At 37.0% G+C, this 26082-nt stretch overlaps 4 protein-coding genes across 7 annotated transcripts in view; 2 read left to right on the top strand and 2 right to left on the bottom strand.

The window, feature by feature from the left end:
• The first annotated feature begins 2095 nt into the window (after nt 1-2095).
• On the top strand, nt 2096-6087 carry LOC116841364 (N-alpha-acetyltransferase 40). 2 transcript variants are annotated; one of them, XM_032809186.1, is made up of 5 exons: nt 2096-2297; nt 2433-2544; nt 2635-3023; nt 3103-3312; nt 5258-6087. In XM_032809186.1, exons 2-4 carry the CDS (start codon nt 2539-2541, stop codon nt 3263-3265), a joined length of 558 nt encoding a protein of 185 aa, XP_032665077.1. In that variant the 5' UTR covers nt 2096-2297; nt 2433-2538; the 3' UTR covers nt 3266-3312; nt 5258-6087. The 2 variants fall into 2 exon arrangements, with proteins under 2 accessions (XP_032665077.1, XP_032665076.1); XM_032809185.1 differs by having other exon boundaries at nt 2097-2297; nt 3103-3261.
• On the bottom strand, nt 3067-10228 carry LOC116841363 (alpha-mannosidase 2). 2 transcript variants are annotated; one of them, XM_032809183.1, is made up of 8 exons: nt 9907-10228; nt 9541-9836; nt 7895-9249; nt 7485-7823; nt 7105-7413; nt 6459-6993; nt 6184-6336; nt 3067-5966 (listed from the first exon to the last, which is right to left on the bottom strand). In XM_032809183.1, exons 2-8 carry the CDS (start codon nt 9715-9717, stop codon nt 5382-5384), a joined length of 3453 nt encoding a protein of 1150 aa, XP_032665074.1. In that variant the 5' UTR covers nt 9718-9836; nt 9907-10228; the 3' UTR covers nt 3067-5381. The 2 variants fall into 2 exon arrangements, with proteins under 2 accessions (XP_032665074.1, XP_032665075.1); XM_032809184.1 differs by having other exon boundaries at nt 9541-9832.
• Nucleotides 10229-13390: 3162 nt separating this feature from the next.
• On the top strand, nt 13391-22597 carry LOC116841334 (proteasome activator complex subunit 4B-like). 2 transcript variants are annotated; one of them, XM_032809131.1, is made up of 13 exons: nt 13391-13626; nt 13736-13876; nt 14336-14507; nt 14593-14991; nt 15088-15236; nt 15325-15644; nt 16314-17313; nt 17399-17669; nt 17966-18349; nt 18434-19000; nt 19414-21006; nt 21095-21316; nt 21832-22597. In XM_032809131.1, exons 1-13 carry the CDS (start codon nt 13391-13393, stop codon nt 21973-21975), a joined length of 5598 nt encoding a protein of 1865 aa, XP_032665022.1. In that variant the 3' UTR covers nt 21976-22597. The 2 variants fall into 2 exon arrangements, with proteins under 2 accessions (XP_032665022.1, XP_032665023.1); XM_032809132.1 differs by lacking the exon at nt 13391-13626 and adding an exon at nt 13996-14190 and having other exon boundaries at nt 13732-13876.
• Nucleotides 22598-22992: 395 nt separating this feature from the next.
• LOC116841335 (odorant receptor 22c-like) overlaps nt 22993-26082 on the bottom strand; it is a 4923-nt gene continuing 1833 nt past the window's right edge. The window contains exons 2-3 of the mRNA XM_032809133.1: nt 24921-25632; nt 22993-24104 (exon numbers count right to left, since the gene is read on the bottom strand). Coding sequence (XP_032665024.1) covers nt 23764-24104; nt 24921-25632 — 1053 coding nt within the window. The 3' untranslated portion in view covers nt 22993-23763. The remainder of the gene's footprint in view (nt 24105-24920; nt 25633-26082) is intronic.

Genomic DNA, 26082 nt, shown 5'->3' with positions numbered 1-26082 from the left:
AGAGCTCTAGAACTTTTCAAGAGAGTATCAGAACTGCAAAAAAAATGTCATATTTTTGAATATGGTGTGCCAAGACTTGGCACACCATATTTCAAAATGTGACATTTTTTTTAAAGTTTTGATTGTGATTGACATGTCGAATGAGATTCGACTATGATAACCGGCCTATGAATACCAGCCTATGTGGAAATTTTCATAGTTTATGATGGCCGTAAAGTCCGTGGGTGTTTACGATAAATCGAGTACGAGTTAGTTCCACTAGTGTCGATAAATGTAATAAGCACAACCATCTAGTATCTTCATGGTTCAGGATAACTGAGTATTGCTTTTCGATGCTCGAGTAGAGTTAGTTATGGCTCCTGCACACAGGACGCGGTAATGATTGCCGCGCGGCAGAAGTTCGCGCGACAGCCAATCAATATGTTGTTTTTCCGTAAGAGCTAAAAGGTTATTACGGAAAGCAGCATATTGATTGATATTGGCTGTCGCGCGAACTTCTGCCGCGCGGCAAGCATTACCGCGTCCTGTGTGCAGGAGCCATAACTAACTCTACTCGAGTAGTGCAGGAGCTATTAAAGTTAGCTAGAGTAGCATAGCGGATAACGTAAGAATTAGGCAGTTGATTTTCAAAAAATGTTAGTTATTAATAAGTTTAATCCCATATAGTATGTTTATACCGAACGTTTAATACGCGTACCAATTAGTAATTTTATGTTGAATTATTTTGATTTCGGCGTTGTATATAAACAACGTCATATTGAAGTAGTGCAATATAGATTAGAAACACGTATCGTATTAATTGAATATATTGCATCGCCGAAATCAAAATAATTCAACATAAAATTACTAATTGGTACGCGTATTAAACGTTCGGTATAAACATACTATGGGATTAAACTTATTAATAACTAACATTTTTTGAAAATCAACTATTTGATGCTCACGTTATCCGCTATTCTAGCTAACTCTAACTAACTCTACTCGAGCATCGGAAAACAGTACTGAGTTGTCTTGAACCATGAAGATGGTTGTGCCTATTACATTTTTCGACCCTAGTGAAACTAACTCGTACTCGATTTAACGTAAACACTCCGTGTCACACTACGGATTGGAAATTGAGGATTGCGGATTGAAGATTAGATTTCGACCAATGACGTATATACAAATCTACTTTACGGACTGTATCAGTGCTCATTATTGATTTATTTAGTCAATACCCCAACATTACCAACTTTAAGGAAAATATAGGGAAAATATAGAGTTTATGCGAAACATCTGTTAGAGGACTTGTTTGGTATATATCATGACCAATCACGACTCGATTTTGTTTATGGATTTACGGATACGGATCATTGGACTCTCATCTTAAGTTTTCTCACGTTTTTTGTTTGAGAGTTTAGACTGGTTCTATTAAGGTCGTTCTACATTAGTTGCAAGTCGATTGCAACTCTTGTTGTGACAGCCAATCAGAAACGTCAATAGCACCATTAATGCTTCTGATTGGTTGTCGCAATAAGAATTGCGTCTGTTTACAATTGGCATGCAACTAATGTAGAACGATCTTTAAGCATCAATTGTGCTATTGACGCTTCTGATTGGCTATCGCAACAAGAGTTGCAATCGACTTGCAACTAATGTAGAACGACCTTTAGGTGTACATATAGGTTCGGTGTCCTTTTAGCATGATTTTGATATTTGTTTATAAAAACATGTTAATTTTCAAAATAGTCCCCATTATTTTCCAAACACTTTACAAACAGCTAAAAAGAACAGACCTAGTTGCGCTAGTGTGCACCAGTTTATACAATTCAACTAAAAAGAACAAACTTCTACTATCTATCACTGGACAAAATGCACTCATTCACGTTAGGCCTGTTCTTTGTAGCTGCACTACTGAACTAGTGCAATAAGTTAGAGTGAGAAAACGTATATTTGTTTCACTTCAATATATTGCACCAGTTCAGCAGTGCAACTACAAAGAACAGGCCTTATAATCGCTCACTGAGCTCTTACATCCCATTGGCATATTCTTTTAGATCTCAAAATATATACCAATCAAATGTAAGAGCTCACTGAGCGCTCAGTGAGCGGTTGTAGTACTGAATGCACCCAATGCGTTCTGAAGTTCATTAAGAAAATAGTAAATCCTTTTGTTTATGGTCGTGCAAGTGAAATTGAAAACAGTAAAATACGAGTTTCTGAATACGACGTGAAAAGCAACGTGAGGACAGTTTACTTTCTAAACAGTTGTTATACTATCGCAAGTGTTTTGAATTTTAAGCTTTAAATATATGAAGGTATGAACTGAAACGTAAAGTGAGAGTAATTGGTTAGGCGGTTCGGTGAACAGATAAAAATATGCTAACTAAATTGTGATTATATCTTTTGTTTCATTATAAATCTATTCATTTATTGTTTTTCTATCGTTACAGTTGTGTGATAAAATACTAGGGAAAATAGTTACACAAAATATTGCATGCACATAATCGAGCAACGTTTAAACCAAATTAGGCGGGAAACTTAGAATTCGAATCAATCATGAAGGTTTGTCTCTAATCACATTCTAAATATTTCCACCAGAACAAGAAAGAGAATTCAGGTTTCAATTATCTTCTACGTTCCATTTTTGTATAGAGAAAAGCCAGAAAAACGAGACGTCAGATTTTGGCAGAAAAGACTGCAGCACAGCAGCTGCTGATCAACAAAGCGAACACATTGAGCAATCCTTTGGATACTCTGCCCGAGTTTCATGAGTACGTTACAAAGAATGACGATGTGATAAAAATCTCTTGCACCAGGGCTAAGAATGCACAGTCAGAATGTCTCTCTTGGATTTTTGATATTATGGAGAGAAATGTGAAAGATATGTATAAGCGATCTAGTTGGGGCTGGGATGCGGCTGAGAAACAAGCAGAACTGACAGAGGAAACAGCTTGGTACCTGGTAGCATCGTGTAACAATACATTTCTAGGATTTTCACATTTTCGATTTGACATTGACCATGGTGATGTGGTGTTATATTGGTATGTATAACACATGTAAGGTAATCAAAAATAAAACTCTGAGTGTGTCTAGAAAAAAATTAAGTATTTACATGTGTAGTTACGAGTTACAATTAGAGCCATTGATCAGGCGCAAAGGACTTGGCCGTTTTATGATGTCGGCCTTGGAATCTATGGCAAGTCAGAACCAAATGCAAAAAGTTGTCTTGACTGTTTTCGCGCACAATCCAACGGCAATACAATTTTTCTTTGCCCTTGGGTAAGGAGAACTCTACAAGTACTAATGCAAATATCAGCATTCACATCATTAGTAATATCTTTGATCATTATTAATTGTTAAAAGTCTTTGTGCTACATTGTACATAAATGATATCTTGTAGTCATTTACATGTATACATTTGTTTTAAAATTGTTTAATGTTCCTAATAGTTTATGTACAATGTAGTACAGAAGCATATAAAATTGTAAATCATATCTATTTTCACGATCTATAATTGACTAGTATTAAATTATTTATTCTGATAAAGAAATTCTATTACATTGGTCCGTATTCTCACTCAAGTTACCTACTCTGAATATAATATTTTGTATTTATATTGAAGTGGTTCTTTTTGTATGACAAACAGAAGGCTCAAAAAGTTAGAGTTGTTAAATATATGGTGAGAATACGTGCCGTTTTCGTTTTACTTATTCACAATATATTCAGTCACTTTAAATTTTTAATAGTATCTTGAGTCATAATGCAGCCTATTTAATGTCAAGAAAATACTTTTTCAAAACTAAATGCACATACATAAAATATTAGGATTACATTCTTTATTGTAGACCTACCAATTAAAAGATTTACTAAATCACAGGAATCATTGAGTATCTATATAATTGACATAAATGAAATATCAAATATAAATCACAATAAAAATAAAATTAGTCAATAAAATAAAAAAGTTATTACAAACAAATGATAATTTTGTTCTTAAAATTTTTGTTGCTTTAGGTAATAATTATTAATGCACGAGGTAGACTAAAATTATGCTATTATTTACTTCTATATTGCGTTTCGCTATAAGAACTATTAAGAGAAGTTAACGACAAAAATAATTAGTCGATTAAATTACAATATATTGAAATCTTCTCGCAACATACACACGCGCGCACGCACATACATACATACACACATATCTTAAATACACATCACATGTGTAATTTTAAGAAAAGTGGGTCTTTCGATTCAGTTTGACTGTGTTTAAGTTACAACATAGTGAAATGCATAACTAAATGTATAATTGCAATTTAAGTTACATAATTTATATACATTATAGCATGTAAGACTATGTGAGTGAAATTTTCAATTAAGATAACACAATCCAATTATTAAAATAATTATTCGTTTTAACGAATACAGCCTGATAATCTTAACTTTGATTTATGTCGATATACATCGAAGACGTCTTCCTAACAAATTTCTAGTAAATTTTAGCCGTCAGTTTTTATTTACTAAAAAATCATTAACAATGGAATAACAACATTAGTAAATCTAAACATGATATAAATATATTTTCTCGGAGAAATATTTGGAAACAAAAAATTTATATTTATGGATATATTCAGTTTAAATCTTTTGTAGTACTAAACTGATAAGTTTATTTTATGCTAAAATAATAGATGCTGAAAAGATCAACAAAGACCCCTAAGTAAAATTTGATGTCTTTTTATTCTAAATTGAGACATCGATGCATATCGCACGATGTTATAAATTTACTAAATTAACTTTTTGTTACTAAAAAGATTACTGAAAAAGATGTTTTCTATAACATACATGATACATTCAAAGGAAAATATAGTAACAGCAACTATATATATAGAACAATTATAAATTTTGTATGTAGAATTAATGTATATAGTTTATTAAACTATATATATACATTACAATTATACAACTACACAAGTCCTACATGTAGAATTATATATAATGTAATAAATTATATGTATAATATATATTATATAATATTACATATATAATATATATGTATATATAACACGAGTTATATATATATATATATATATATATATATATATATATATATATATATATATTATATATATTATATATAACTCGTGTAGTTGTCCCTTATATAGTTGCCATCATCATATCTTTATCTTTGAGTGTATATATCAAAATAATCGGAGCTATGTCCGTTAAAACGAATAATTATCCAATCCAATCCATTATTGAATCATATCTAATGTTGTTACAGATACAAATTAGACCATACGAGCCCACCTGCTTCGGCGAAGTTGGATTACATGATCTTGAGTAAACAAAATTTACGCGGATAAATAGAAAGCAATACTTACTTATGCTAAATACTTTCTTCCTGATTAAGACTGCGTCTTGTGAAACAAAATTGGTAGTATTTGATGTGGACACAAGTTTATAACGGGCGACTTCAGAGATGGTCCAACATTGTGGAACGTTAGGGGCGCTTTGCTTATCGTCCAGTCTTCCATGTCATTGAGAAATTTCGTTAAGTCGATCTCGCCCGATTCCGAGACGTTGAAGTGTCGTAGGAGAGGATTGTTGAAACACATATCTAAGGCAGGTTGATGCAACACCATACCGATACCTTTGCCGGCGCCCTCGGGTATCGGAAATACTCGAAGACTAATGATGCTTAAGTCTACTGGAAGATCGTATCGAAGCGGCGAGAAATGCGCATGCAGATCGAATGGCAGAGAGTTGTGAGGATGCAACGCTACCACTGGATGCAGTAACTCTTCCAATGCCAGATGACCACTCAAGGACAACAGTCCCGCGGGATGATTTGCTGGTGGTACTGTGGAGGGACAGTTCGTCTCTTTCTTCTCCAAAATTAACGTGAACATATGGTTTGTTAACAGGTTGTCCATTACACCTTGTCCCAACCCTCGATTGTCATCTTGAAGCAATCTTCTGTCTTGCATAATCTATTTGTAAAGCTCTGCTTAGAATCTATTATGTATTGTACAATCTATTCATAAGAATTTTTTTAAAATATTATATATTACATTCAATCTATGTCTCAGTAAATTTTCCTGAAGAAACTTATCATCCGCCAGAAATCATTTTGTCAATTTTTGTTATGTATTAATGTTTTTACGTTTATGTGTCAAATTCCTAACAAGATAAAGTTTACTGATTTACCTCGAGTTGACCAGACGCCATAGAGGCTACTCCTAACGGCTGCGCTGTAGCAACTGTTAATCTGACTCTCTTATCTTCTATGTATGCGCTCGCTGCCATGGGATAGTAATTGCCTTGCGTGGGGAGCTTAGGAAATCTCTGTCTTCTGATCATCTGAAATCAATCGAGCAAGGTGCGCATTATCGCAACTCTATTTTAATAGAAAATATAACAATGCTGGCCAAATAAATTGATAAAAAGTGTAAGTTCTAGGTTTGTCATTTCAAGATACTTACGTTGAGTCCGTTCAAATCGGTGAAAAATTGATCACCGGATGCGATGTCGGTATTCAGGCGCATCGCGAGTTCATAGTTTTGTGTTTCGGTTATGTCGACTTCATTGAGTATATGTAATCCAAGTCCATCGCTGCCCGGCGAATTGAACAGCGTACAGGTATGCCGCACATGCGACAGTTCTATAAACACTTTTGACAGAACAGGACCAGTCACTAAATGAACGATTGTCCTGCTGTCCACAAATACCAGATCTGGTTCCGGTTTATCGGGCAGGAATAGATACGCGCCGCTTTTGTCCTTGCCGGAACCCCTGGTGCCGTACTTCACGAAGTCTAAGTGTACAGGAAACGTGGAATTGCCGACTCTCAACGCTTTCAACAGACCGGACTTGCCGAAAGAGGCTGATAATTCCGGCAGTTGAGTGATTGAGAATTCCTGCGTATGCGGTAAAACCGTCAAATGACTAAAACCGGGTACCGACAGAAAACTGTTGATGTCGGTGTTGAAGATAGTAACGTTGGCTGGAAACACTTCTCTGTTTTTAGAAGAAAGACGTATGTGAATATCTTGGAATCTTATCTTGAATCTTGTGCGATATAGTATATGAAAATCATTCAAATATTGTACAAAAAAAATTATCGTTTACCTAGTATACGACGCTTTGTGCAAAGCGTGAACCACGTATGTAGTAATACCAAATCCTGGTACAGTGACTAAAAAGGACAGTTCATATCTAGCCGCCGACAATGCAGCTGGGCCGATCCAAACGGGCGATATTTGACATCTGACAATCTGTCCTCTTCGATCCGTAACTTTGACAAACGGCGTCGACACAATCAAAGTTTGTACTTTCGTCCTCTGCCTCGGGAGAGAATTGTAGAAAATGATTTTCCTTGAAGGACTGTCGGCTCCAAGACTAAGGACATGCTTTTCACCCGCACTGGTGTGATGTAACCTACAAAAAATAATTATGCATTACATCACCATACGTATAGAACGTTGATTGTGTGAAATTTATTCTCACACCTGGTTTCATCTAATGAGAAATATGTAGCTTCCAAATCTATGGGTGCAATTTGTGGAGTTTTCAATAAATGCGCTATGGATTGTTGAAGCACGTGAGCCGAGTTATTCAATGCGGTTATCGTTTTCTGGGCATAATCGATAACAACATTGTCTCTAGCAGTTCCAGTGATTCCGTCATGATGCTGAAACAGAGAATGCCACATTCTGGCCTTACTTAGACGAGACGCGAGGTTCCCCTCCACTAGCTGGTCGTTGCCTTTAGCCCAAGCTATAGCAGCCAATGCTTCTGAGCCTCTTAAAGAACCCAGCAATACGCGATCCAGTCGTTTGTGAAAAGGCCTAGAATGGATCGAAAAATTATATTCTTTATTCAATGAACATTTTTGGAAAAAGGTTACATTATTACATACCTGGAAGTATAATAGCCGCTCCAATAATGATCATCTCTGTCAGAATATGTGAAGAAGTCGCCGGACAGAGTTGGAAATTCGCTTAAACTGCGTTTTTCCCTGACCGCGTCGAAATAATCGCTCAGAGTGCCAAATTGTATTTGGACGTTCAAGTGCTGATTTTCATTCATATAGTTGAAGAGTCTCTGATAATTGTCGTATTGGGCTTCCCACTCAGTGAGATGTGTGTATCTGAAGTCGTCGCCCAAAGGCGCTAGCACCACATCAGTTTTATAAAGCTGTGCTTTTTTACGGTACTGATCTAGCAAGAGTAAAGCCCGTTCAGCCACATTCGCCTTGGTTATAGTTTTCGGTGGAACCTTCCATGGACAGCTAAGACCAAAGTTCTGCATTCTGTAGAAGTCAAATTGGCAGCACACTTTCGGATCCGGCCCGCACGTGTGCGGAACATCATAGCTGTAAAACGGCATACAGTGAGTAAACAGTTCTGTGGAGCCGTCATTGTCCCACAATTGTCGCCAACGAAATTCTAGATTTTTATCCCTAGCTAGTTTCTTCTTCACTGAGTAATGAACTCTCTGTATTAAGAGGTTCTCCAAGCCTGATCCCTTTAAAAGGTATGGCATGGTAGGAGATAGGCCGAAAGGATCAATAGCCCATCCTGAATTTGGTGTGTAATCCAAATTATATTTTAGCCACTGGTGACCTTCAGTCAATTGTGTAAGCTGAGCTATCCAATGGGACACGGATTCATCTGGCATTACCCATCCTCCAGACACAATCTCCAATTGTCCATCGTGTATCAAACGACGTACTTCATCCTGTATTGCTTTGGACTGGTCCTCCCACCAAAGTTTCAAGAACGATATCTCTGCCCAAATGAACTTGCGCCTTCTGTCCTCACCTAGTTTGGTTACCATGTTATTTAATATGCTCCTTGTTTGAAAAGTATAATATTTCTCAAATGTATTTAACCATCCAGGATCGTTGTGTGAATGAGGTACAACAAAGACCTTCAATTTTCTGTTAGGATGCCATTGCTTCTCGTCATACATAATGTTCCAGCCTTGCTTCCAGACTCCACCATCTGGATTATCAAATTCTAATTGCTTATACATTTCCAGCATTTGTATGTCAACCTCTGGAACTTTTCGTATATTGAAATTACACGTGAGGCTTTTTCCTGAACGTGAAATCATTGTGTCAGAATGATTTATGTGGCTGACTGATTGCATATTTGGTACTAAATTGTGTTTGACTTTTGCTGCCTCCTGCAGAGCATTCATGACTTTATGATGTTTGTCAAAGTCCTTTTCTAATTTTGCAAGTCTATCCTCAAAATGAAGCCACTGATTCTAAAAGAAAAACATAGTTTTTATATTGTACAGTATATCAATGACTGTGCAGATAATGCTACTTTGCTAAATGTAAAATTGATGATTATGCTTTTAATTTTGAATTTAATTATGCTTTTAATCCACATATAATCTTGACTGAATTTTGAAGAATACACCAATCAGATTTATAAATTTTATAATGGTTGCAAAGTAACTTTATTCTCTGCTGATCACAATCATTCCTGATCTCTTAGATATGTATATATAATACATATATATATAAAACAATATTTTTCTACATAAACTTACATCATTTATGGAAAGCTTAGAACTCTGCCCAGGTGGAAAAAGTGTCAGATCCATCATTTGATAGATCAACACACAGCAGACAAGAAACATGATCACTATAAAGATGGCAAGATTCCTTCTAGCCCTCATTGTCGCGAATTTCTCCTTCGTTAGCACTATTTTTGTGACAGCTCGCATAAATTGTGATTGAGTATAGTATTAAAAAAAAAAAATCTATCCGATCTTAACCTATTTCAGGTTATCGTCACAAGCGACTACATGTTAAGGAGCATGCTTGAGTTTTCAATGAACACTTTCTATAACAGAATAACAGAATGATAACCCTCATAAATTTGATCTTTGCCAGAACTTCAACTTGCCACTTACGTGCCACTTCAAGCGGTTTTATTTTACTGCAGAAATCACCGTCGTACCGCGTACACATCGATATCCATTTATGTAATTACTTTTATTTTTCAGTCACATATGCTATTTTGCGCAGCCGGCCACGTTGGCAGCAAGATCCCACGATTCAGCAATAATCTCGAAATGTGACGTACAACTGACACTTCAAATGTCACGCTTGAAATCCGATTTATATTCTTATCATGGAACAGACGCTAATAGACTGAAGTCAAGCGCCGAGCAGTGCAGAGGTTCTCAAATTGTGCTTCGACCATTTAAAAAAAAATCGGAACACAAGCTACATTTTTTAGGTTACGTGCAATATATAATTTATATACTGCTGTTTTATATATTTATTATTTCTTACTTATTAGTTTTTTTTTTATTATTATTTTAAAACATTTAAATCTCTCTCTCTCTCTCTCTCTCTCTCTCTCTCTCTCTCTCTGATTCCAGGCCTATACTCAGTGGCTCTTTTACCACACATGAAGAAAGACTATTAGGAAGGAATTTATAGGTTTTGATTTGTTTTTTTTAGGAAAGATAGAAGGGGATTGATAAAGGTAAAGTTATTGGAGAAGATTGCAGCCTCTAGGTCTTGAAGATTTTGTATGTTAATGTTGTATGTTAATTTTGTATGTTAATGTTGTAAAAGTTGTATATAAGTTTGTCTATCTGGTCTTGACGAAGAGGAAAAACATTTTAATTGGAATTTGTGCGTCTAGTAAAGACCGATTTACATCGAAAAAGTGGTAGTGATAATATTAATAGTAGAAAACTACTAACAAAAATATTTTTAACATTAAAAGTTATTAGGTCTGTTCTTTTGCCTGCACTGCTGCACTGGTGCAATAAGTTAGAGTAAAAAATATAAATATATATTTATTTCACTCTAACTTAGCGCACCAGTGCAGCAGTGCAGAACGAAAGAACAAACCAATAAATAAATTGTGAAAAAAAATATCCCAAGCAACTTCTGTTGGGTTGCGTTCGAAAACGTCACTCGAATACTTTCCCTCTCTTTTTATCTCACTCTTGTATTTCGCTCACTCCAACGCAACGGGTACACTTGGATGACGTTTCCGAACGCAGCCTTGCTAATAAAGTAATTAAAAGTGCCGCACTTTGTTTTTTTCTCTTCTCTTTGTCTCTTATTAATTATTTTTAAACACTCAAAATGCCACAAATAATGTTTATGTGCGTAAAGCCGGAATCAGACTACGAATTGGAGATTGAGAGTGCGAACCCATGCAGCGGAATAGCGGAGCGCGGAACGAGAGCGGAACCAATCACGAACGTTCCGCAGTTTTCATTGTACGGATTTTCAATCCTTCAGGGTGCCATTACATGAAGCGCGGAAACGCGGAAATGCGGAAGACAAAATCTTACTAGATTTCCGCGTTCCGCGAATTGAATCATTTTTTCCTGTACGTTGAAAAAGCGGAAAAGCAGAAGGCCCAAAACTTTTCTCTATTGTCTTTTCATCCAAGGCTGCGTTCAGATTCCCCACCCGGGTGTATTCTATTACTAGAAGTGCTATAGTATATGTCACATATATTATAGTGTTTCTAGTAATAGAGTGCACTCGGATGAGGAATCTGAACGCACCCCAAGGTATGAATTTCAAATAAATATCAGGTCCGAACGTATTTGACACGTCTTAATGTAACGGCAGTTAGGTTGAACAATTTGTGATAACTTGTAACAACTTGAATGAATTTTTCCGCACTTGTTCCGCGACTTTATTTCTTCTTATATTAGGGTGCGTTCAGATTCCTCATCCGGGTGCACTTTATTACTAGAAACATTATAGTATATGTTACATATACTATAGCACTTTTAGTGGCTGTTTACGATAATTCGAGTTGGAGTAAGTACGAGTTAGTTTCACCAGAGCCGAGAAATATGATAGATACAACATCTAATATTTTCATGATTTATGACAACTCAATGCTGTCCGATAAATCGAGTAGAGTAGAGTTAGGGTAGTATAGCGGATAGTATATGAATTAACAGTATCAGGTAACATAGTTTCGTAAAATATATAACAATAATATTACGAAACAATGATTTATTACATTTTAGAAAAATTAGAAGCACTAAATTAAATTATGAAAAGATATCATGTATTTGTGAAATATTCAATAATAACAGATTAATAATAGGTTAGAATAATTGTTTTCTACTTTTGAATATTTTACAAATACATGATATCTTTTCATAATTTAATTTAGTGCTTCTAATTTTTCTAAAATGTAACAACTCATTGATTCGTAATATTATTGTTATATATTTTACGAAACTATGTTACCTGATATTGTTAATTCTTATACATATACTATCCACTATGTTATCCTAACTCTACTCGATTTATCGGACAGCATTGAGTTGTCATGAATCATGAAAATACTAGATGCTTGTGCCTATCATATTTTTCGGCTCTAGTGAAACTAACTCGTACTAACTCCAACTCGAATTATCGTAAACACCCAGTAATAGAATACACCCGGGTGGGGAATCTGAACGCAGCCTTACATGGAGCACAATTTGCGCGGAAAGGCGGAACGGTTTGGTGACAAATAAACATCTGTATTCATTTTTTAAGATTGTATTAACTTAATTTACTGCAATTTTTACTAATATGTTTATCTTTTTAGCTTATCTGTTGAATACAAGCATTTTAATTAATAAATACCGTTAAAAATTAATATTTTATAATTCCCTATACCGCTTTTCCGCTCAAAATACGCCTCATGTAATATAATAGCTCCACACAGGACGCGGTAATGCTTGCCGCGCGGCGAAAGTCCGCGCGACAGCCAATCAATATGTTGTTTTTCTGTAAGAGCAGAAGGTTATTACCGCGTCCTGTGTGCAGAAGCCATGAGGCAATCAAAACAGACGCGGAACGCGTAGCGGATCTAGAAAGATTTTGTCTTCCGCGTTTCCGCACTTCATGTAATGGTATCCTGAGGCTGCCTGAGGCTGCCTGATGGCTCTCACAGCCAGCGCGATGCGCGACATGACACACGATAAGCGATGAGCGATATCCAATAAGCATACTAGTATTCCGCAAAAACTGTACGTTCATTGGATATCGCGCGTCGCATATCACGCTGGCTATGAGAGCCATGAAGCGTTCCGAAATGCACTGCCAGTACTGAAAATCTATAGTTTATGTTACGTATATTATAGAATTTCAGTACTGGCAGTGAATTTCGGAACGCAGCCTGAGTGTAGCTCTCGGCGCATCGTGACGACAGCTATTTCGCAAGTTGAATTCGCGCAAATCAAAAATGGCTTCTGAGATGTGAAAGATGACTCGATGAAAATGAGTTCGAATAAGCAAGTTGTCACTGACTCAACCGTGCACATGATACCGCACTATATCAGATTTGACGCTGCCCAACACAGCTAGTCAACTCTTTCGTTCATTTTCGGTGCGCGATATCAACACGGAAATACCATGGTTGACGAGTGCAAACCCAACACGGAAGACAATTCGACGATGCAATCGCACGGTAGGAATCTGGGCTTTCGTCCCCAAAAAGAATTGGTGTATAATAAATTATTGCCCTACGCGGATGAGCTCGACGCGGAATCGCAGATATGGCTCGCCGAAATCAAGGAGAATTTGGGACGTGCGATTATGCTTCGCGAAATCAGGCCAGGGTGCTCTCTGTGGGCTGCTAGATTATACAAGTAAGTAGTGTTATGGTTTTCCTCTCTCTTTGAATCAAATTTCTCTTTTCAGTGATATATGTTAATTTATATAATTTCAATATATTGAATTGTATGGAATATTTTTCAGATATACATACTTATATGGAATGAAGTTCAGCAAAGAAGACCATATAGTATTTGTTAAATTAATGTATGAGCTCATTACTATACCAGATCTAGATCCAAAGCTTATTGATAAATTTGGCTCTATATTGATCTCGCTATTAAAGTAAGTAGAACATAAGGATTATTGATTAAACTTATATGTTAGATGTTTTGCTTAAAAAGTTCTACAATATACTTCCAAAAAGCTGTTGGTTAAAGCCTGTATTATTTTAATATCATAAGCTGTGACTGGAAAACCTATTCCATGAGAGAATGAGCTCGATTTTGGCAGAAGGTAGAAGAGCAAGAGTAAACATAGAAATGATTTTATTTTTGGATCAGAACAATATGATATTGATACATGGTGTGTTGCCAGTGATATCACGCAATGATATGAGCACTTTGTATACAGTTGACATACGATTCGGCAGGATTGTGGTAAAGATATGATCAAAGTGAACAGATTTCTGCTGCAAAATTATTTTCTTATGGAATAGAATTTGATGTAGCTCAGCTAATAATTGAGCTAATAGCTGAGCTACATCAAATAATTAGATTCATACAATTTTATTTTTTCTTTCAGGAGAAAAGAATTAATTAGTCCTGATGAGTTAGAACTTCCGTGGAGACCTCTATATGAATTAGCACATCCTTTAAAGGGCCGCTCAATAGTTTCAGCAGGAATATATCGTGATCCAGCATGGGTCACCAATATATTACGGTGCTTAATCCGTGCTATAAAGCCTTATTTCCCTGTAAGGATTAATGTTTCTTAAACAAAAAAAAATTTCCAGATTCAGTATATTATTAATTATATATTTAACAATGTTATTGTGACAGTTGAGTGCTACACAAGAAATATTAGACGAATTAAGACCAACGTTCTGTCCGTTTGATGGGTACACAATGTGCATAGGCCTTCAAACTTTAGAGTGTTTTTTACCGTTGCAATTACCTCCCAAGCATCATTCCATCGGACATCAGTTATGGTTCGACGAGTTTATGACTATGTGGAAAGTGTGTCATAATGCACCGCAGTGGGAGAATGATATGATGTGGATAATGGCAAGATTAGCATCTTTCAATATTGGATATATCGATTGGGAGCCACATTTTCCCTTGATGTTTACCAGATTTATACGGTGCTTAAATCTACCAGTGACATACAAGCAAAAACCCACCGGCAGACTTCACAAGATGGAAGTAACACCAATATCTATGTGGATAATAGCAGTTTTGGTAAGATTGTATATTATTTTATAATGAATGTGTAAATAAAGAGATATATTGCAAAGAGAGATATATACACATATATTTGTATTAATTATATTATAGGGGAATGGTTCAAGTGCACAAATGTACTTGGAAAAATTTCTGAAAACTATAGAAACATATTTTTATCCAGCAAACTTTGGACGATGGATAGGAAAGTTGAAAGAACTTCTTATCAAACTTCCATATCATTTTATCTTACGCCTACACAAGTATGTGGATGCGTAATATATATGACTGAAATCATAGTTTTTATTTGTCACTTATAGTTCACGACATAAGTACATATTTTGATTTCAGAGAGAGATATGCCAAGCCAACATGGGAAACTCCAATTCCTGATAATCATAAATTAACCGATAGCGACATCGATGCCTTCGTGAAAAGTATGATGCCGGTAGCCATGACAGCTATGTTCAGCAAGTTTGGCGTGAACGATGCTTGCGATGCTCTACAGTACCTCGCTACTATGAGACCGAATCTAGTGATACCAGATATGTTAGAACGGATGTATTCTACATTCGATTCCCTAACAGAACCCCATAAACTTACAGCTTCGATGATTTGTATGGTAGCCGTTGCTAGACCGATGGTGCAGGGCTCTAGAAACATAAACAAAGGTACGAGACTTATATTGTTATCAGAGTTGGGTTTTTACGCATCAATTGTAATATCTTTATGTATACAGACAATGTAAACTATGTATGTAGGCAATAAGTAATTTATGGATGTCGTTTGAGACTTTTGCGTTCTCGCCACATCATCTTGATTTATGACGCTGAGATTCTATAACTCGTTATTGGAGTTAACGATAGTTTCGTTATCGTTGCGCAGCTTTTCTACGGTATACAAAAGCTACGCAACGATAACGAAACTGTCGTTAATTCCAATAACGAATTACAGAATAGGGCTACAGAAACGAAAAAATTCTTGCAAAATATATAGAAATAAAAAGATATATGTACAAAATGATACTTGCAGTCGATCGAACGTATCTATAAAGTAATCTGAACATTTTCCTTTCGTTCTAATAATCAATAAATGACCGCAAAATTAACGTACGTATTTTACATTGTCTACATAAAAAACAACTGTGTATACGTTACGTAAAAAATACGTAAATAATCCGCATAGACAGAATCTTGGAGCCTACGATGTAACCTTGATTTCTATCTTACACACATACGCACAGAGAGATACACATATGTATATATGCGCATACCTGTCTTATACAATTTTACGGTTTTATACAATTTACGGTCTTATACAATTTTGCCTTACGGTTGCAGATTACACCTATCCGGATGGACCAACGCACGTACTGCCGCTTCTGTTCTCGTCCTTACCCGGGATCGATCCGAACGATTTCGCAAAGTGTTTAGCCACGTTCCGTCTTATTTCCGTTTACGCCACGATGATTCCCATCGTGGATTCCTCGAGGTCGACCGCGGACATGACCGAGGAGGAGAGGATGATTTGCGAAGCGACGTCGCGCTTCGAGGATTTTGTACTGCAGTTCTTGGACAGAGTGTTCATGTTCATAGACTCCAGTTCTTTGGAGTACGTACGGCCTGAAAGTCGTGACAATGATCTGAAGAGTAAGCTGGAATCGGTGGCGGAGACAGCACTTTCCGGAGTATGCACGACCCTCTTGATCGAGACTAGCGACACGATCTTCGAAAGCGCTTTGCACAAGTTGCGCACGTTCATAACTGAACGAATCCTCGAGACCAAAGTGGCCGGTCAGCTGGCGGCGGGCGTGTGCAAGAGTTTCTCTCGTTTTAACGGACGCGACACGTTGCGCGCGTTGGTACCTGTTCTAGCGCAAACGATCTTGCCCGCGGTTGGCGAGGGAGAGGACGTGTTGAAGGAGGAAAACTTGGATCATCGACTTCTGCACGCCATGCTTATATTGACTGCGGTTGTCGACACGCCGGGCAATAATCTGTTACCGCATATGGACACGTTGTCGAAGGTCCTTGATTACGTCCTGCTAATGAAGTCGACAAATGGGAATAAGTTAGCCTGCCACTTATTAAAGTGCATTCTCACGTCATTGTCGACAATCACTCTGTACCAGTATAAGTCTACCACGAAAGACTACAACGATCCCAATTACCCCTACGTCAGGGATTGGGGTCAAAGTATAGATATCCACAAGTTCCATATCAAATGGTACACTCCCGGCGCGGAAGAGATCGCTACTATACAACGAATATTCTCAAGATATTTAACAGCTCCGATCGAGAAACTCAAACGCTATTGTGCAGATTCTAGTACATTAACTAGGTCAGTCAACGTGATTTTCACATATTATATTGTTTATATCAAAATTGTCTGCAATGATAACACGTGCGTGGATAAATGACTGTAGGGATGAGCTGTTCGTCTGTCTGAATATCGTATGCAGCATTATCAGAGGTTGCGAATCTGTTCTACCGGTGTGGAAGGAAACGCCGCTCGAATTAGTGAAGTCTTCTTTAAAGTGGACACCTGTGATGCCTACGTGCGGAATGAAGGGTCACATCACGATGCCTGATGGAGACAACGTTAGGCATTATCTCGCTGGAGTCATGAGCGAGGTTCAACGGGCAATGCTTGAAAATGCGGAAGACAATACGAAAAGTTTCTTTGTATTAATACGGGTGCGTGTACACGAACCGACATTGGAGTTAGTTTTTACACATGAAATTAACTTTCCAGAGTGTGTAATTTATTTCTTTGTAATGTTTTTTCTTATTGGGAAACTAAAATAATCCAACTTCATGCGTGAAGATTTCAATGTTGATTTATGCGCACACAACAAAGTTTCTGCAATATGTATAATATCTATATGAAGTTTTACGTTAAGAAGTTTTCTTTTCGATTTAATATAATATTGTTAGAAATCCTGCATTTTTTCTATACAAAATGTTAACAAGCGTTAAAATTAAAATTCTAGATTTGGACTAGTCTGTTACTGAATAAAATACGATTGCGCGAGTCGCACGAAGAGAGACGGAAGAATTTCCAAGCGGCAAAAAAGATGTTCGAAGATAAATTGGTGGAGAATAAGTGCCGAATAGGTCCCATAATATTGGAGCGTTGTGACATCCAGCACGAAGCACGACTACTCTCACAATCAGTTGCCTTGACGGAGACTCACAAGCGGATAATGTTGGAGTTGTTCACGCTTGCCATAAGCAGATACGCGGACGTGCGTTTGAAAGCACAAGCAAGCCTCTTCTCTGCCCTTAACTGTTTTCCATATTCTTTCACATTTATAGTGCCCCATCTTATCGATATTCTGGCGAAAGATACCGAGAAGCATCATGACGCATATAAGGTAACGATGTTTAAAAATAATGGTCCTCTATGTGCAAATAAATATGCATTATCTACGTTACAATCTGAAACTGTTCAATCGTAGGGTGTTTTGTACATGTTATTCGGACCGCAAAATGATCCCATAATCACAGTACAATACTGGAGCATATTGCGACCATTGTGGCCAGCTATCGTACTCTCCAAGCCATCCGAGAAACTTTCTGTGATCCGACTGAAAGAAGATATTGTAAATACTGTAAGTAAATGTTTTGTTACACCCACTATCGAGCTCGAGGTGCCCGACTCGTGTCTGACGGCTGCGCGCGCATTGTGGGATCACTTTCCACGACCGGCTCTGCCGCAACCCAGTGAAGACGAGATACAGGAAGGTGTGCGGAACTTGAAGCAACTCGGTGAATTTAATCTGGCAGCGTACAATGGTCTGCTCGACGAATTGTTACGTTGCATACTCGAAGAATCCTTACACTGGCGACACAGATTAATGGCGATGAGTTTCATCCGGGACTTGGTACATCCGGATAAGATCTATCCCGCGAAGATAGTACGTTATTTTCTACAAGCGCTCGTACATGATTCCTTGGAGGAGAGGAAGATCGCTATCAAGATAGTGGTGTTTATGTTAAGGCAGCAAAAACGAAAACATCCGAAGGTACAAATACGTCATTTATATAAACATTTTTTTTCTAAAATTTTGTTGGGCATGCGTTGTTCCGAAAAAATGTACTGAAATTTGAACAATTTTCTGAAAAGTAATAATATCGAAATTCGAATACCGAGACAATTTCATCGAAGTATTGAAATTGTCTAGTACAGCGGAGTGTATTAATATCTACACGTTTGAATACAAGATTACACTTATTATTACATAATTACTTATTATATACTCAATATTTCGTGATACTGTCGTGGTACTCGGATTTTGATGTTATGATTTTTCGGGAAATTGTTCTAGTTTCTCGATTTTGGGATTTTAACTTTTCGAGATAATGCATGTCCACAGAAATTTTATCTTGCTTAATATAAAAAAATATGCGTGTATATTAAAACATACGTTTCTTCTAGATAACAGTTGATGTGCGTAGCTTGTCGCAAAAGACCGTAAACGAGGAGGAACAGTCGCAAATTATCACACCCGGAATAAGAGCGGACAATTCTTGGCTTCAGTACGATTACAAGACTCGTCCGTTGACTGCCGAGCAATGGGACGAGCCTAGATACGTTCATATGCCATGCATCGGCTATTACGTTTGGCCGAAAACTTTAGAAGTGTACGCTCCTTCGTCTCAACAACCCTGCCTCGATCCGGAAGTGCGTGAGTTAACGGACTGTGAGAGGGAAGTCGATCTCTTCTTCAACGATCCGCAGAACATCAAGAAGTTAATAAGCTATCTGAGCCTGGAGGAGAAGAAAGGCAAGGACAAATTCAGCACGTACAGGAGCTTTCTATTCAAAGGTCTGTTTCGCAATCACGGTATCGTGCATCTGAAGCATTTCCTGCCGCATTTGCAAAGATTGGTAACGGATAAGCACGAGAGCAGCCAACGATGCGTCGCAGAAATTACAGCTGGCATTATCAGAGGTGCCAAGCACTGGCCGTTTCAGATGACATGCGAAATGTGGCAGTCATTATTACCCATCGTGAGAACCGCGCTCTCGAATGTGACAGAAGAGACCGTCGTGGACTGGGGTTTATGTTTCGGGACAGTGCAACAACGTCGGGATCCGAACAGACATCATTGGCTGTTGGAGTGTTTGATGGAGGAGGCGCCTTTGAAAGATTCAGAGTCTTCATTCGTGGAGTGCAGTCGTCTATATGTACTGCAAACCGTTTTGAGTCAACAGCTATGGCGGGTGAACGAGTTACTGCAGCGTTTGTTGATGCGCCTGGAGAACAGATTACTAACCAACCCGTTTCAGAACGTGAGGATGCGTCTGGGATCGATACTGGCTACTGTGTTCGACATTGATCTTAGATTTTCGCACAGTTCACATGACACAGCGACTCCACGTATGCAAACTCTGATCGATAAGGTCGTGCCGATATTAGAACGACTTGTAGAGGATACAACCAATGACAAATTGCGTAATCACGAAAGAGAAGATAGTTTGTTGGAGAAAGTGGCTAGTGTGTCGTTCGACGAAACGAAAGAAAATTCATTGTGCGTGGAGACATTGAAGACGGAAGAGCAAGAAGTGCCTAGAAGATTGCTAAAAACCGTCTGCAAGTGGATCACTGTTAGCTTGTTGCGTTCGCAGTACGGCGCGAGGCCAGGATTTTATCAGATATTCCCGATTATATGTCAATTGGAAAGTTCAGAGACGGATGAGGAGCTTAGTAAATCATGTTTATGCACTTTGGCGTATCTTGCGCAAGCGTTTACATTGCCGGAGGATATGCCGATAGCGCTGACCTCGGTGAAGACGATATCCGAACACACGTCGTGGTCGGCCAGATTCACCAGCTTGGAGTTTCTTCAAGTGTTAGTTTTTCACAATATGGGCATAATTCTTAGTAACGTATCATGGGTCGACAGCGTCAAGAGTATCGTTCTACACTTGTTGGAAGATGAGCGTTTAGAGGTTAGAGAGAAGGCCAGTCAGGTGCTTGGTGGACTGTTGCACTGCACGTTTATTGAGGATCAAGGAAAGTTATTGGTGAGTCGAAAACTGAGAACTATTTCAAACTCTATCACGCTCTGGCGGACGCACCATCAGTACCATCGCCACGGCGTTTTGGTTTCAGGAGGAGTTCAAGAGAAAGGCGAAAACTCGATTACATAAGAAGAACAATCACGGCGACGAGAATGCATCGAGAAATGCGAAAATCGACGCGATACGTATACGTCATGCTGGTGTCCTCGGACTATGCGCTTTCATTCGTGCTCATCCGTACGACGTGCCGAAATACGTACCGCCGATCTTTGAACATCTTGGCCTTCACATGAACGATCCGCAGCCTATACCGGTAATTTCACCGCTTTCGCAATTTTTTATACATTCTATTTTTAATATGTACATATAAGCAATTCATTAAAAACTCTCTCTCCCCCTTTCTTTCTCTCTTTCTCTTTCATCTAAAATAACTTATTTATTATAATATAAATCTCATTCGATGGGGAGTCATCAAACAAAAGCATTTTACTTTTTTCATGTCTTATATTTTTCGAGATACCAAAATGACTTCGGATTTTTAAGTACTGCGACTAATAAAAATACGAATTCAGTGATCTGTAGCAATGTGCCTTTAAAGTGATATATTTCCAATCTTAAAACATATATTTTAATCTCTGTAAAACAATCACAATCAGAATGATTCAGTAATAATTAGCTCCTTGTATTTATAAACAACTCGCTTCAAGTTATTTCAGTTATTATTCCAAGCATGTTACATATTTCAAATGACAATCTTTATCGATGCGCTCTGTGTATTAATGTTTTATTACCGATATAACTTTTGTAATGCGAGCACTCTATTTGTAGATGACAATAAGAAAAACACTGAGCGATTTCAAGAGAACACATTACGACAGCTGGACAGGCATGAATGGTCACGCGCAGAGTTTCACGGAAGAGCAATTGGCCGTCCTGCAGGATTTAACGGTGCCACCATCGCATTACGCTTGAATGGGAATTAAAATATATAGTACAATTTTCTTATACGATATCACATGCGAACACGAAACTGTCAGTCGTAACGTTAATTGCGGTGAGAATATCGTCCGTTCGAGAGAACTGTAGCATGATCATTAAATATTGAATGAATCGAATTAAAAATGTCCGTATGTACTTTTCATTTTCTATTCAGCTTGGCATATAAGAAGTAATACTTTCATACGATAAACGATAGGCCGGCGACACGAAAGTAATTGAATGTGAATATGACTAAGTATCCAAAAATCTTAAACAACATTTGTATGTATGTGTTTGTTAACGTATATGTCTCGTCGATTATCCCGAGGCCTATTTGTAATTTAAGTCCCGGAGGTATAAGGAAAGTGGTGTTCAATAAAGTTTAAGATGAAAATATATTCAGACATATATTAGCGTAGAAACTTTTTATTAGACTTTGTTACACATGTTTAAGCAAAGTGGTCAATTTTAACAATATATCGAATTTTGTTACACTTAACTTGACATAAATGTGATTATTTTTTTTATAAACATGATTTCACACACACAAACACACAATTTAATGAATCATTTTATTATATATAGATAATATAATATCATAGATTTTTATATTGTCTATGATCTGTCGTCTTTTTCCAGTGATCTAAAAATATTATAGATGGTTACGTTTTTTAAGGAAATGTTAACATATATCGAGTATATCTACGAAAGCCTCAAGTATCACACAAATGTAATGTGTTTATTAGGATATTATAATGTGAAATAAGAAAAATCAAAAATAATAGGATTTTTTTTTTCTGAACATTAATGTTCTTTTTTTTTATAGGATTCTGAGCACCAAATAGTCAATATTTTCTCATAAAAAACTATCTTTTCGTTATTTTATATAAATTTAATTTACAATTAAAAAGTTAATTATATAAAAAAACATTGTTTTATGTATATATAATTACTTTTAATTTCAATAATTTAATTTTAACTTAACTTTTAATTAAGTTTTCCTTTGTTTATATTAGTTTTTAGCGTGACTAAAAGGTATATTTTATAACTTTTAACGACATCGTTATGTATCATTGCGCAGATTTTTTATATCATGAAATAACTGCGCAGCAATAGATAACGATATCATTGAACGTTAGAATAGGCCCCTAAGTTAATTTGAGCCATTAGCTTTAAATTTAACTTAATTAAAAAAAGATTAACTTACCCCCCATGAATCCTGAATATTGTATAACGTTTAACGATTTTCAATATTTGATGTTGTTTTGTGAGTTTGTCGAAGCTCGCCAATGATTATGATAATAGTATAACGCGTGTGGTGGATTCACCTAAGTTTCTATTCACTTACGAAACACTCACATCTGTTTCCATCAGACTAATACTTGATTTGTGTTTGCACTAGCAATCGTTACGTTTACTCGTTGATATCCATCAACGCAAACGTATTTACCTCACCATAAAACATTAAAATAACAACAAATAAGAAAAAATAATAGAAATTAATAAAAATGAGTAAAAATATCTCAATTTCTTTATGTTGCAATATTCTCTTCTATCAAGAAATTATATTGTTTTTACGTAATTCTTAGTACTAAATTTACATCGCACCTTCTTTTGCGAAATTTTCGATTTGACCAAAATTACTATTGCGAGAATTTTTGTCGAACTATTATTGAGTCATGTTATAGCTCATGTCGATAATAGAATGGCACGAATAAGTATACAAGAGAAGAACTAAAATATATATTTTAGTTTTTCTCTTTCTTAAAAAAAAGATACTATTTAAGTGTCTAACATTACCCTCAGTACGGATAAGTACGAAGCGGAAGCCTTAAGAATCTCCTTGAAACTTACGAAATTTATCACTAGGAATTTTCCCGCGGTCAACTGATGAGGACTAGTCGCTCGAAGGATCATTAATGGTAAATTCTTCATTGTGTCTACGTCGAAACAATACCACGGCGACCTATAGATCGCGTAGGCGAGTTCCTCCGATTCAGATTCCAACGTTTGTCCGGCGAAGCAGTAAATGAAGAGTTGCACGAGCAGTACGACGATGAAAAGCATATGTCTCATAGCAGCGAATGTCTCGTTCGTTGCGAGCGTAAGGAGCAATTGAAATCCTAGAAACAAAATAGCAGCCCGGATAGCACAGAGAATTCAAAAAGAATTTAGTCGTATGTCACCATTTCTGAATTCATTTTCACACGCAAAAAGGATTCTTCAAAGTTCAGTTCAGTTAGAGTGAAAAGTGAAAGTGCGATGTAAATATAATAAAAATTACGTAAAAACAATATAATTTCTTAATAGAAAAGAATATTGCAACATGAAGAAATTGAGATATTTTTAATGTTTTTTTCTCATTTTTATTAATTTCTATTATTTTTTTCTTATTTGTTGTTATTTATTTTAATTTTTTATAGTGACCCAGACAACATAATATCTAAAATTAGAACATAAGACGTCTTACCCCTTGTCCACAACCTTGCTTTAATTTTTAAGTCGTAAGAAATTGACCAACCGCAGTCGATTATTTTAAAAATAATTAACTGTGGTTGGTCAATATCTTACGACTTAAAGATTAAAACAAAGTTGTGGACAAGGGGTTAAAGATAATCTTTAAGACGTCTTAAAGACATTTATGCGTCTGGAAAACATCTTAAAGATGATCTTTAAGACGTCCCGATTTTAGACATTATGTTATCTGGGAAGGTAAATATGTTTGTGTTGATGTATATCAACGAGTAAACGTAACGACTGCCAGTGCAAACACGAAAAAGAATTCTTTTTGCACCTAAAAATGAACTCAGAATTGGTAACATACTACTGAATTCTTTTTTAATTCTCTGTGCTACCTGGGAGTGGACATGATCAGCATTAGATTGAAGTTTTTCGCGCAAGAATAAATCCGACTGTAATTTACGCCAACTAAAATTTACCTTCGACGCACAGGAGCATGACGCTCATGAAAAGTTGCGCCAAGATCACCGCATCGAATGCCTTTTTCAGATGATGTGCCATATAAATGAGGCGATAATGCCTCTTTAACAGGTTGACAAGTTGGACACGGTAAAGCAATTTCTCGCAGTCCATCGCGGCGAAATCCGTCCTGAGAATCTCGAATTGTCCGCACACGTGCATCGTGAGATCGAAGAAGAACCCGTCGTTCCCGCACTGCGAAATGCAGTTGACAAGGATCTGCAGCGACTGCAGGATCTCGATGAGGCCGTAGGTGAAGGACGTGTATGTGCCGAAAACGCAGTACGCAGCCAGAAGCAGCCTTCTCTCATGCGTGTTGTTGTAAATCTGTTCTTCGTAGTCATCCCATGGCATCTTCATGTCGCCGAACAGAAGCGAGGAAAAGAGAAACACGCAAGAGGTGAAGCCGAGGGAAAGGAATAACATGGCGCCGAACCGACCCCTGCGCGCATATTTCAGCATGATGTCGCGCGAAGAATCGTCCTTCACAAAGGTCCAATCGTGAATGATGTGTTCCACCAGGATGAGCTTATGCCTCCAATTCAGGCGATGCAAGAGCAGCTTCGATATACTGATCACCGACGTAGACGCTGACAGGAAGGCGTTCAGGGTATCCTCGTGACTCTTGCAATGTCGGATAACTTCGAGCGACAAGCTGATCGTCGCGCTCATCTAAACGATAAAAATGAGACAAATGTATAGTATATATTTTTTTAATATTGTGGACATTTTTATATAAGCATTAAGTAACAGAAAAAAATACTATCTTTATGTTACACACACACACACACACACACACACACACATACACACACACACACACACAAGTTACTTACAAGTAAACCTACCAAAAAGTTACACTCCGATTTCTTTCTAATTTGGGACAAATGTAGAAGTACAAAAAATATTTAGATCATATTTTTCATTTTGGCCCACTTTGACGGTCAGTTTATAGTTTTTTAATGTTTTCACTCTTATCGTCAACAAGTGCAACAAAAATGCATAAGAAATAAAATTGAATACAATACGAAAAAAAAGGTTTGGTTGAATTAACCAAATATCTGGTCGAATATGAACGATCTAGAAATTCCGATTGAAGTAATCCGAATTCTGTTTAAGTCA

Source organism: Odontomachus brunneus, unplaced genomic scaffold, assembly GCF_010583005.1.
Source record: "Odontomachus brunneus isolate Ranch 3 - 2012 unplaced genomic scaffold, Obru_v1 Obru_scaffold_015, whole genome shotgun sequence".
Classification (NCBI taxonomy): Eukaryota; Metazoa; Arthropoda; class Insecta; order Hymenoptera; family Formicidae; genus Odontomachus; species Odontomachus brunneus.
Note: the sequence above shows the minus strand (reverse complement) of the source record. Positions and strands in the feature narration are given on the sequence as shown.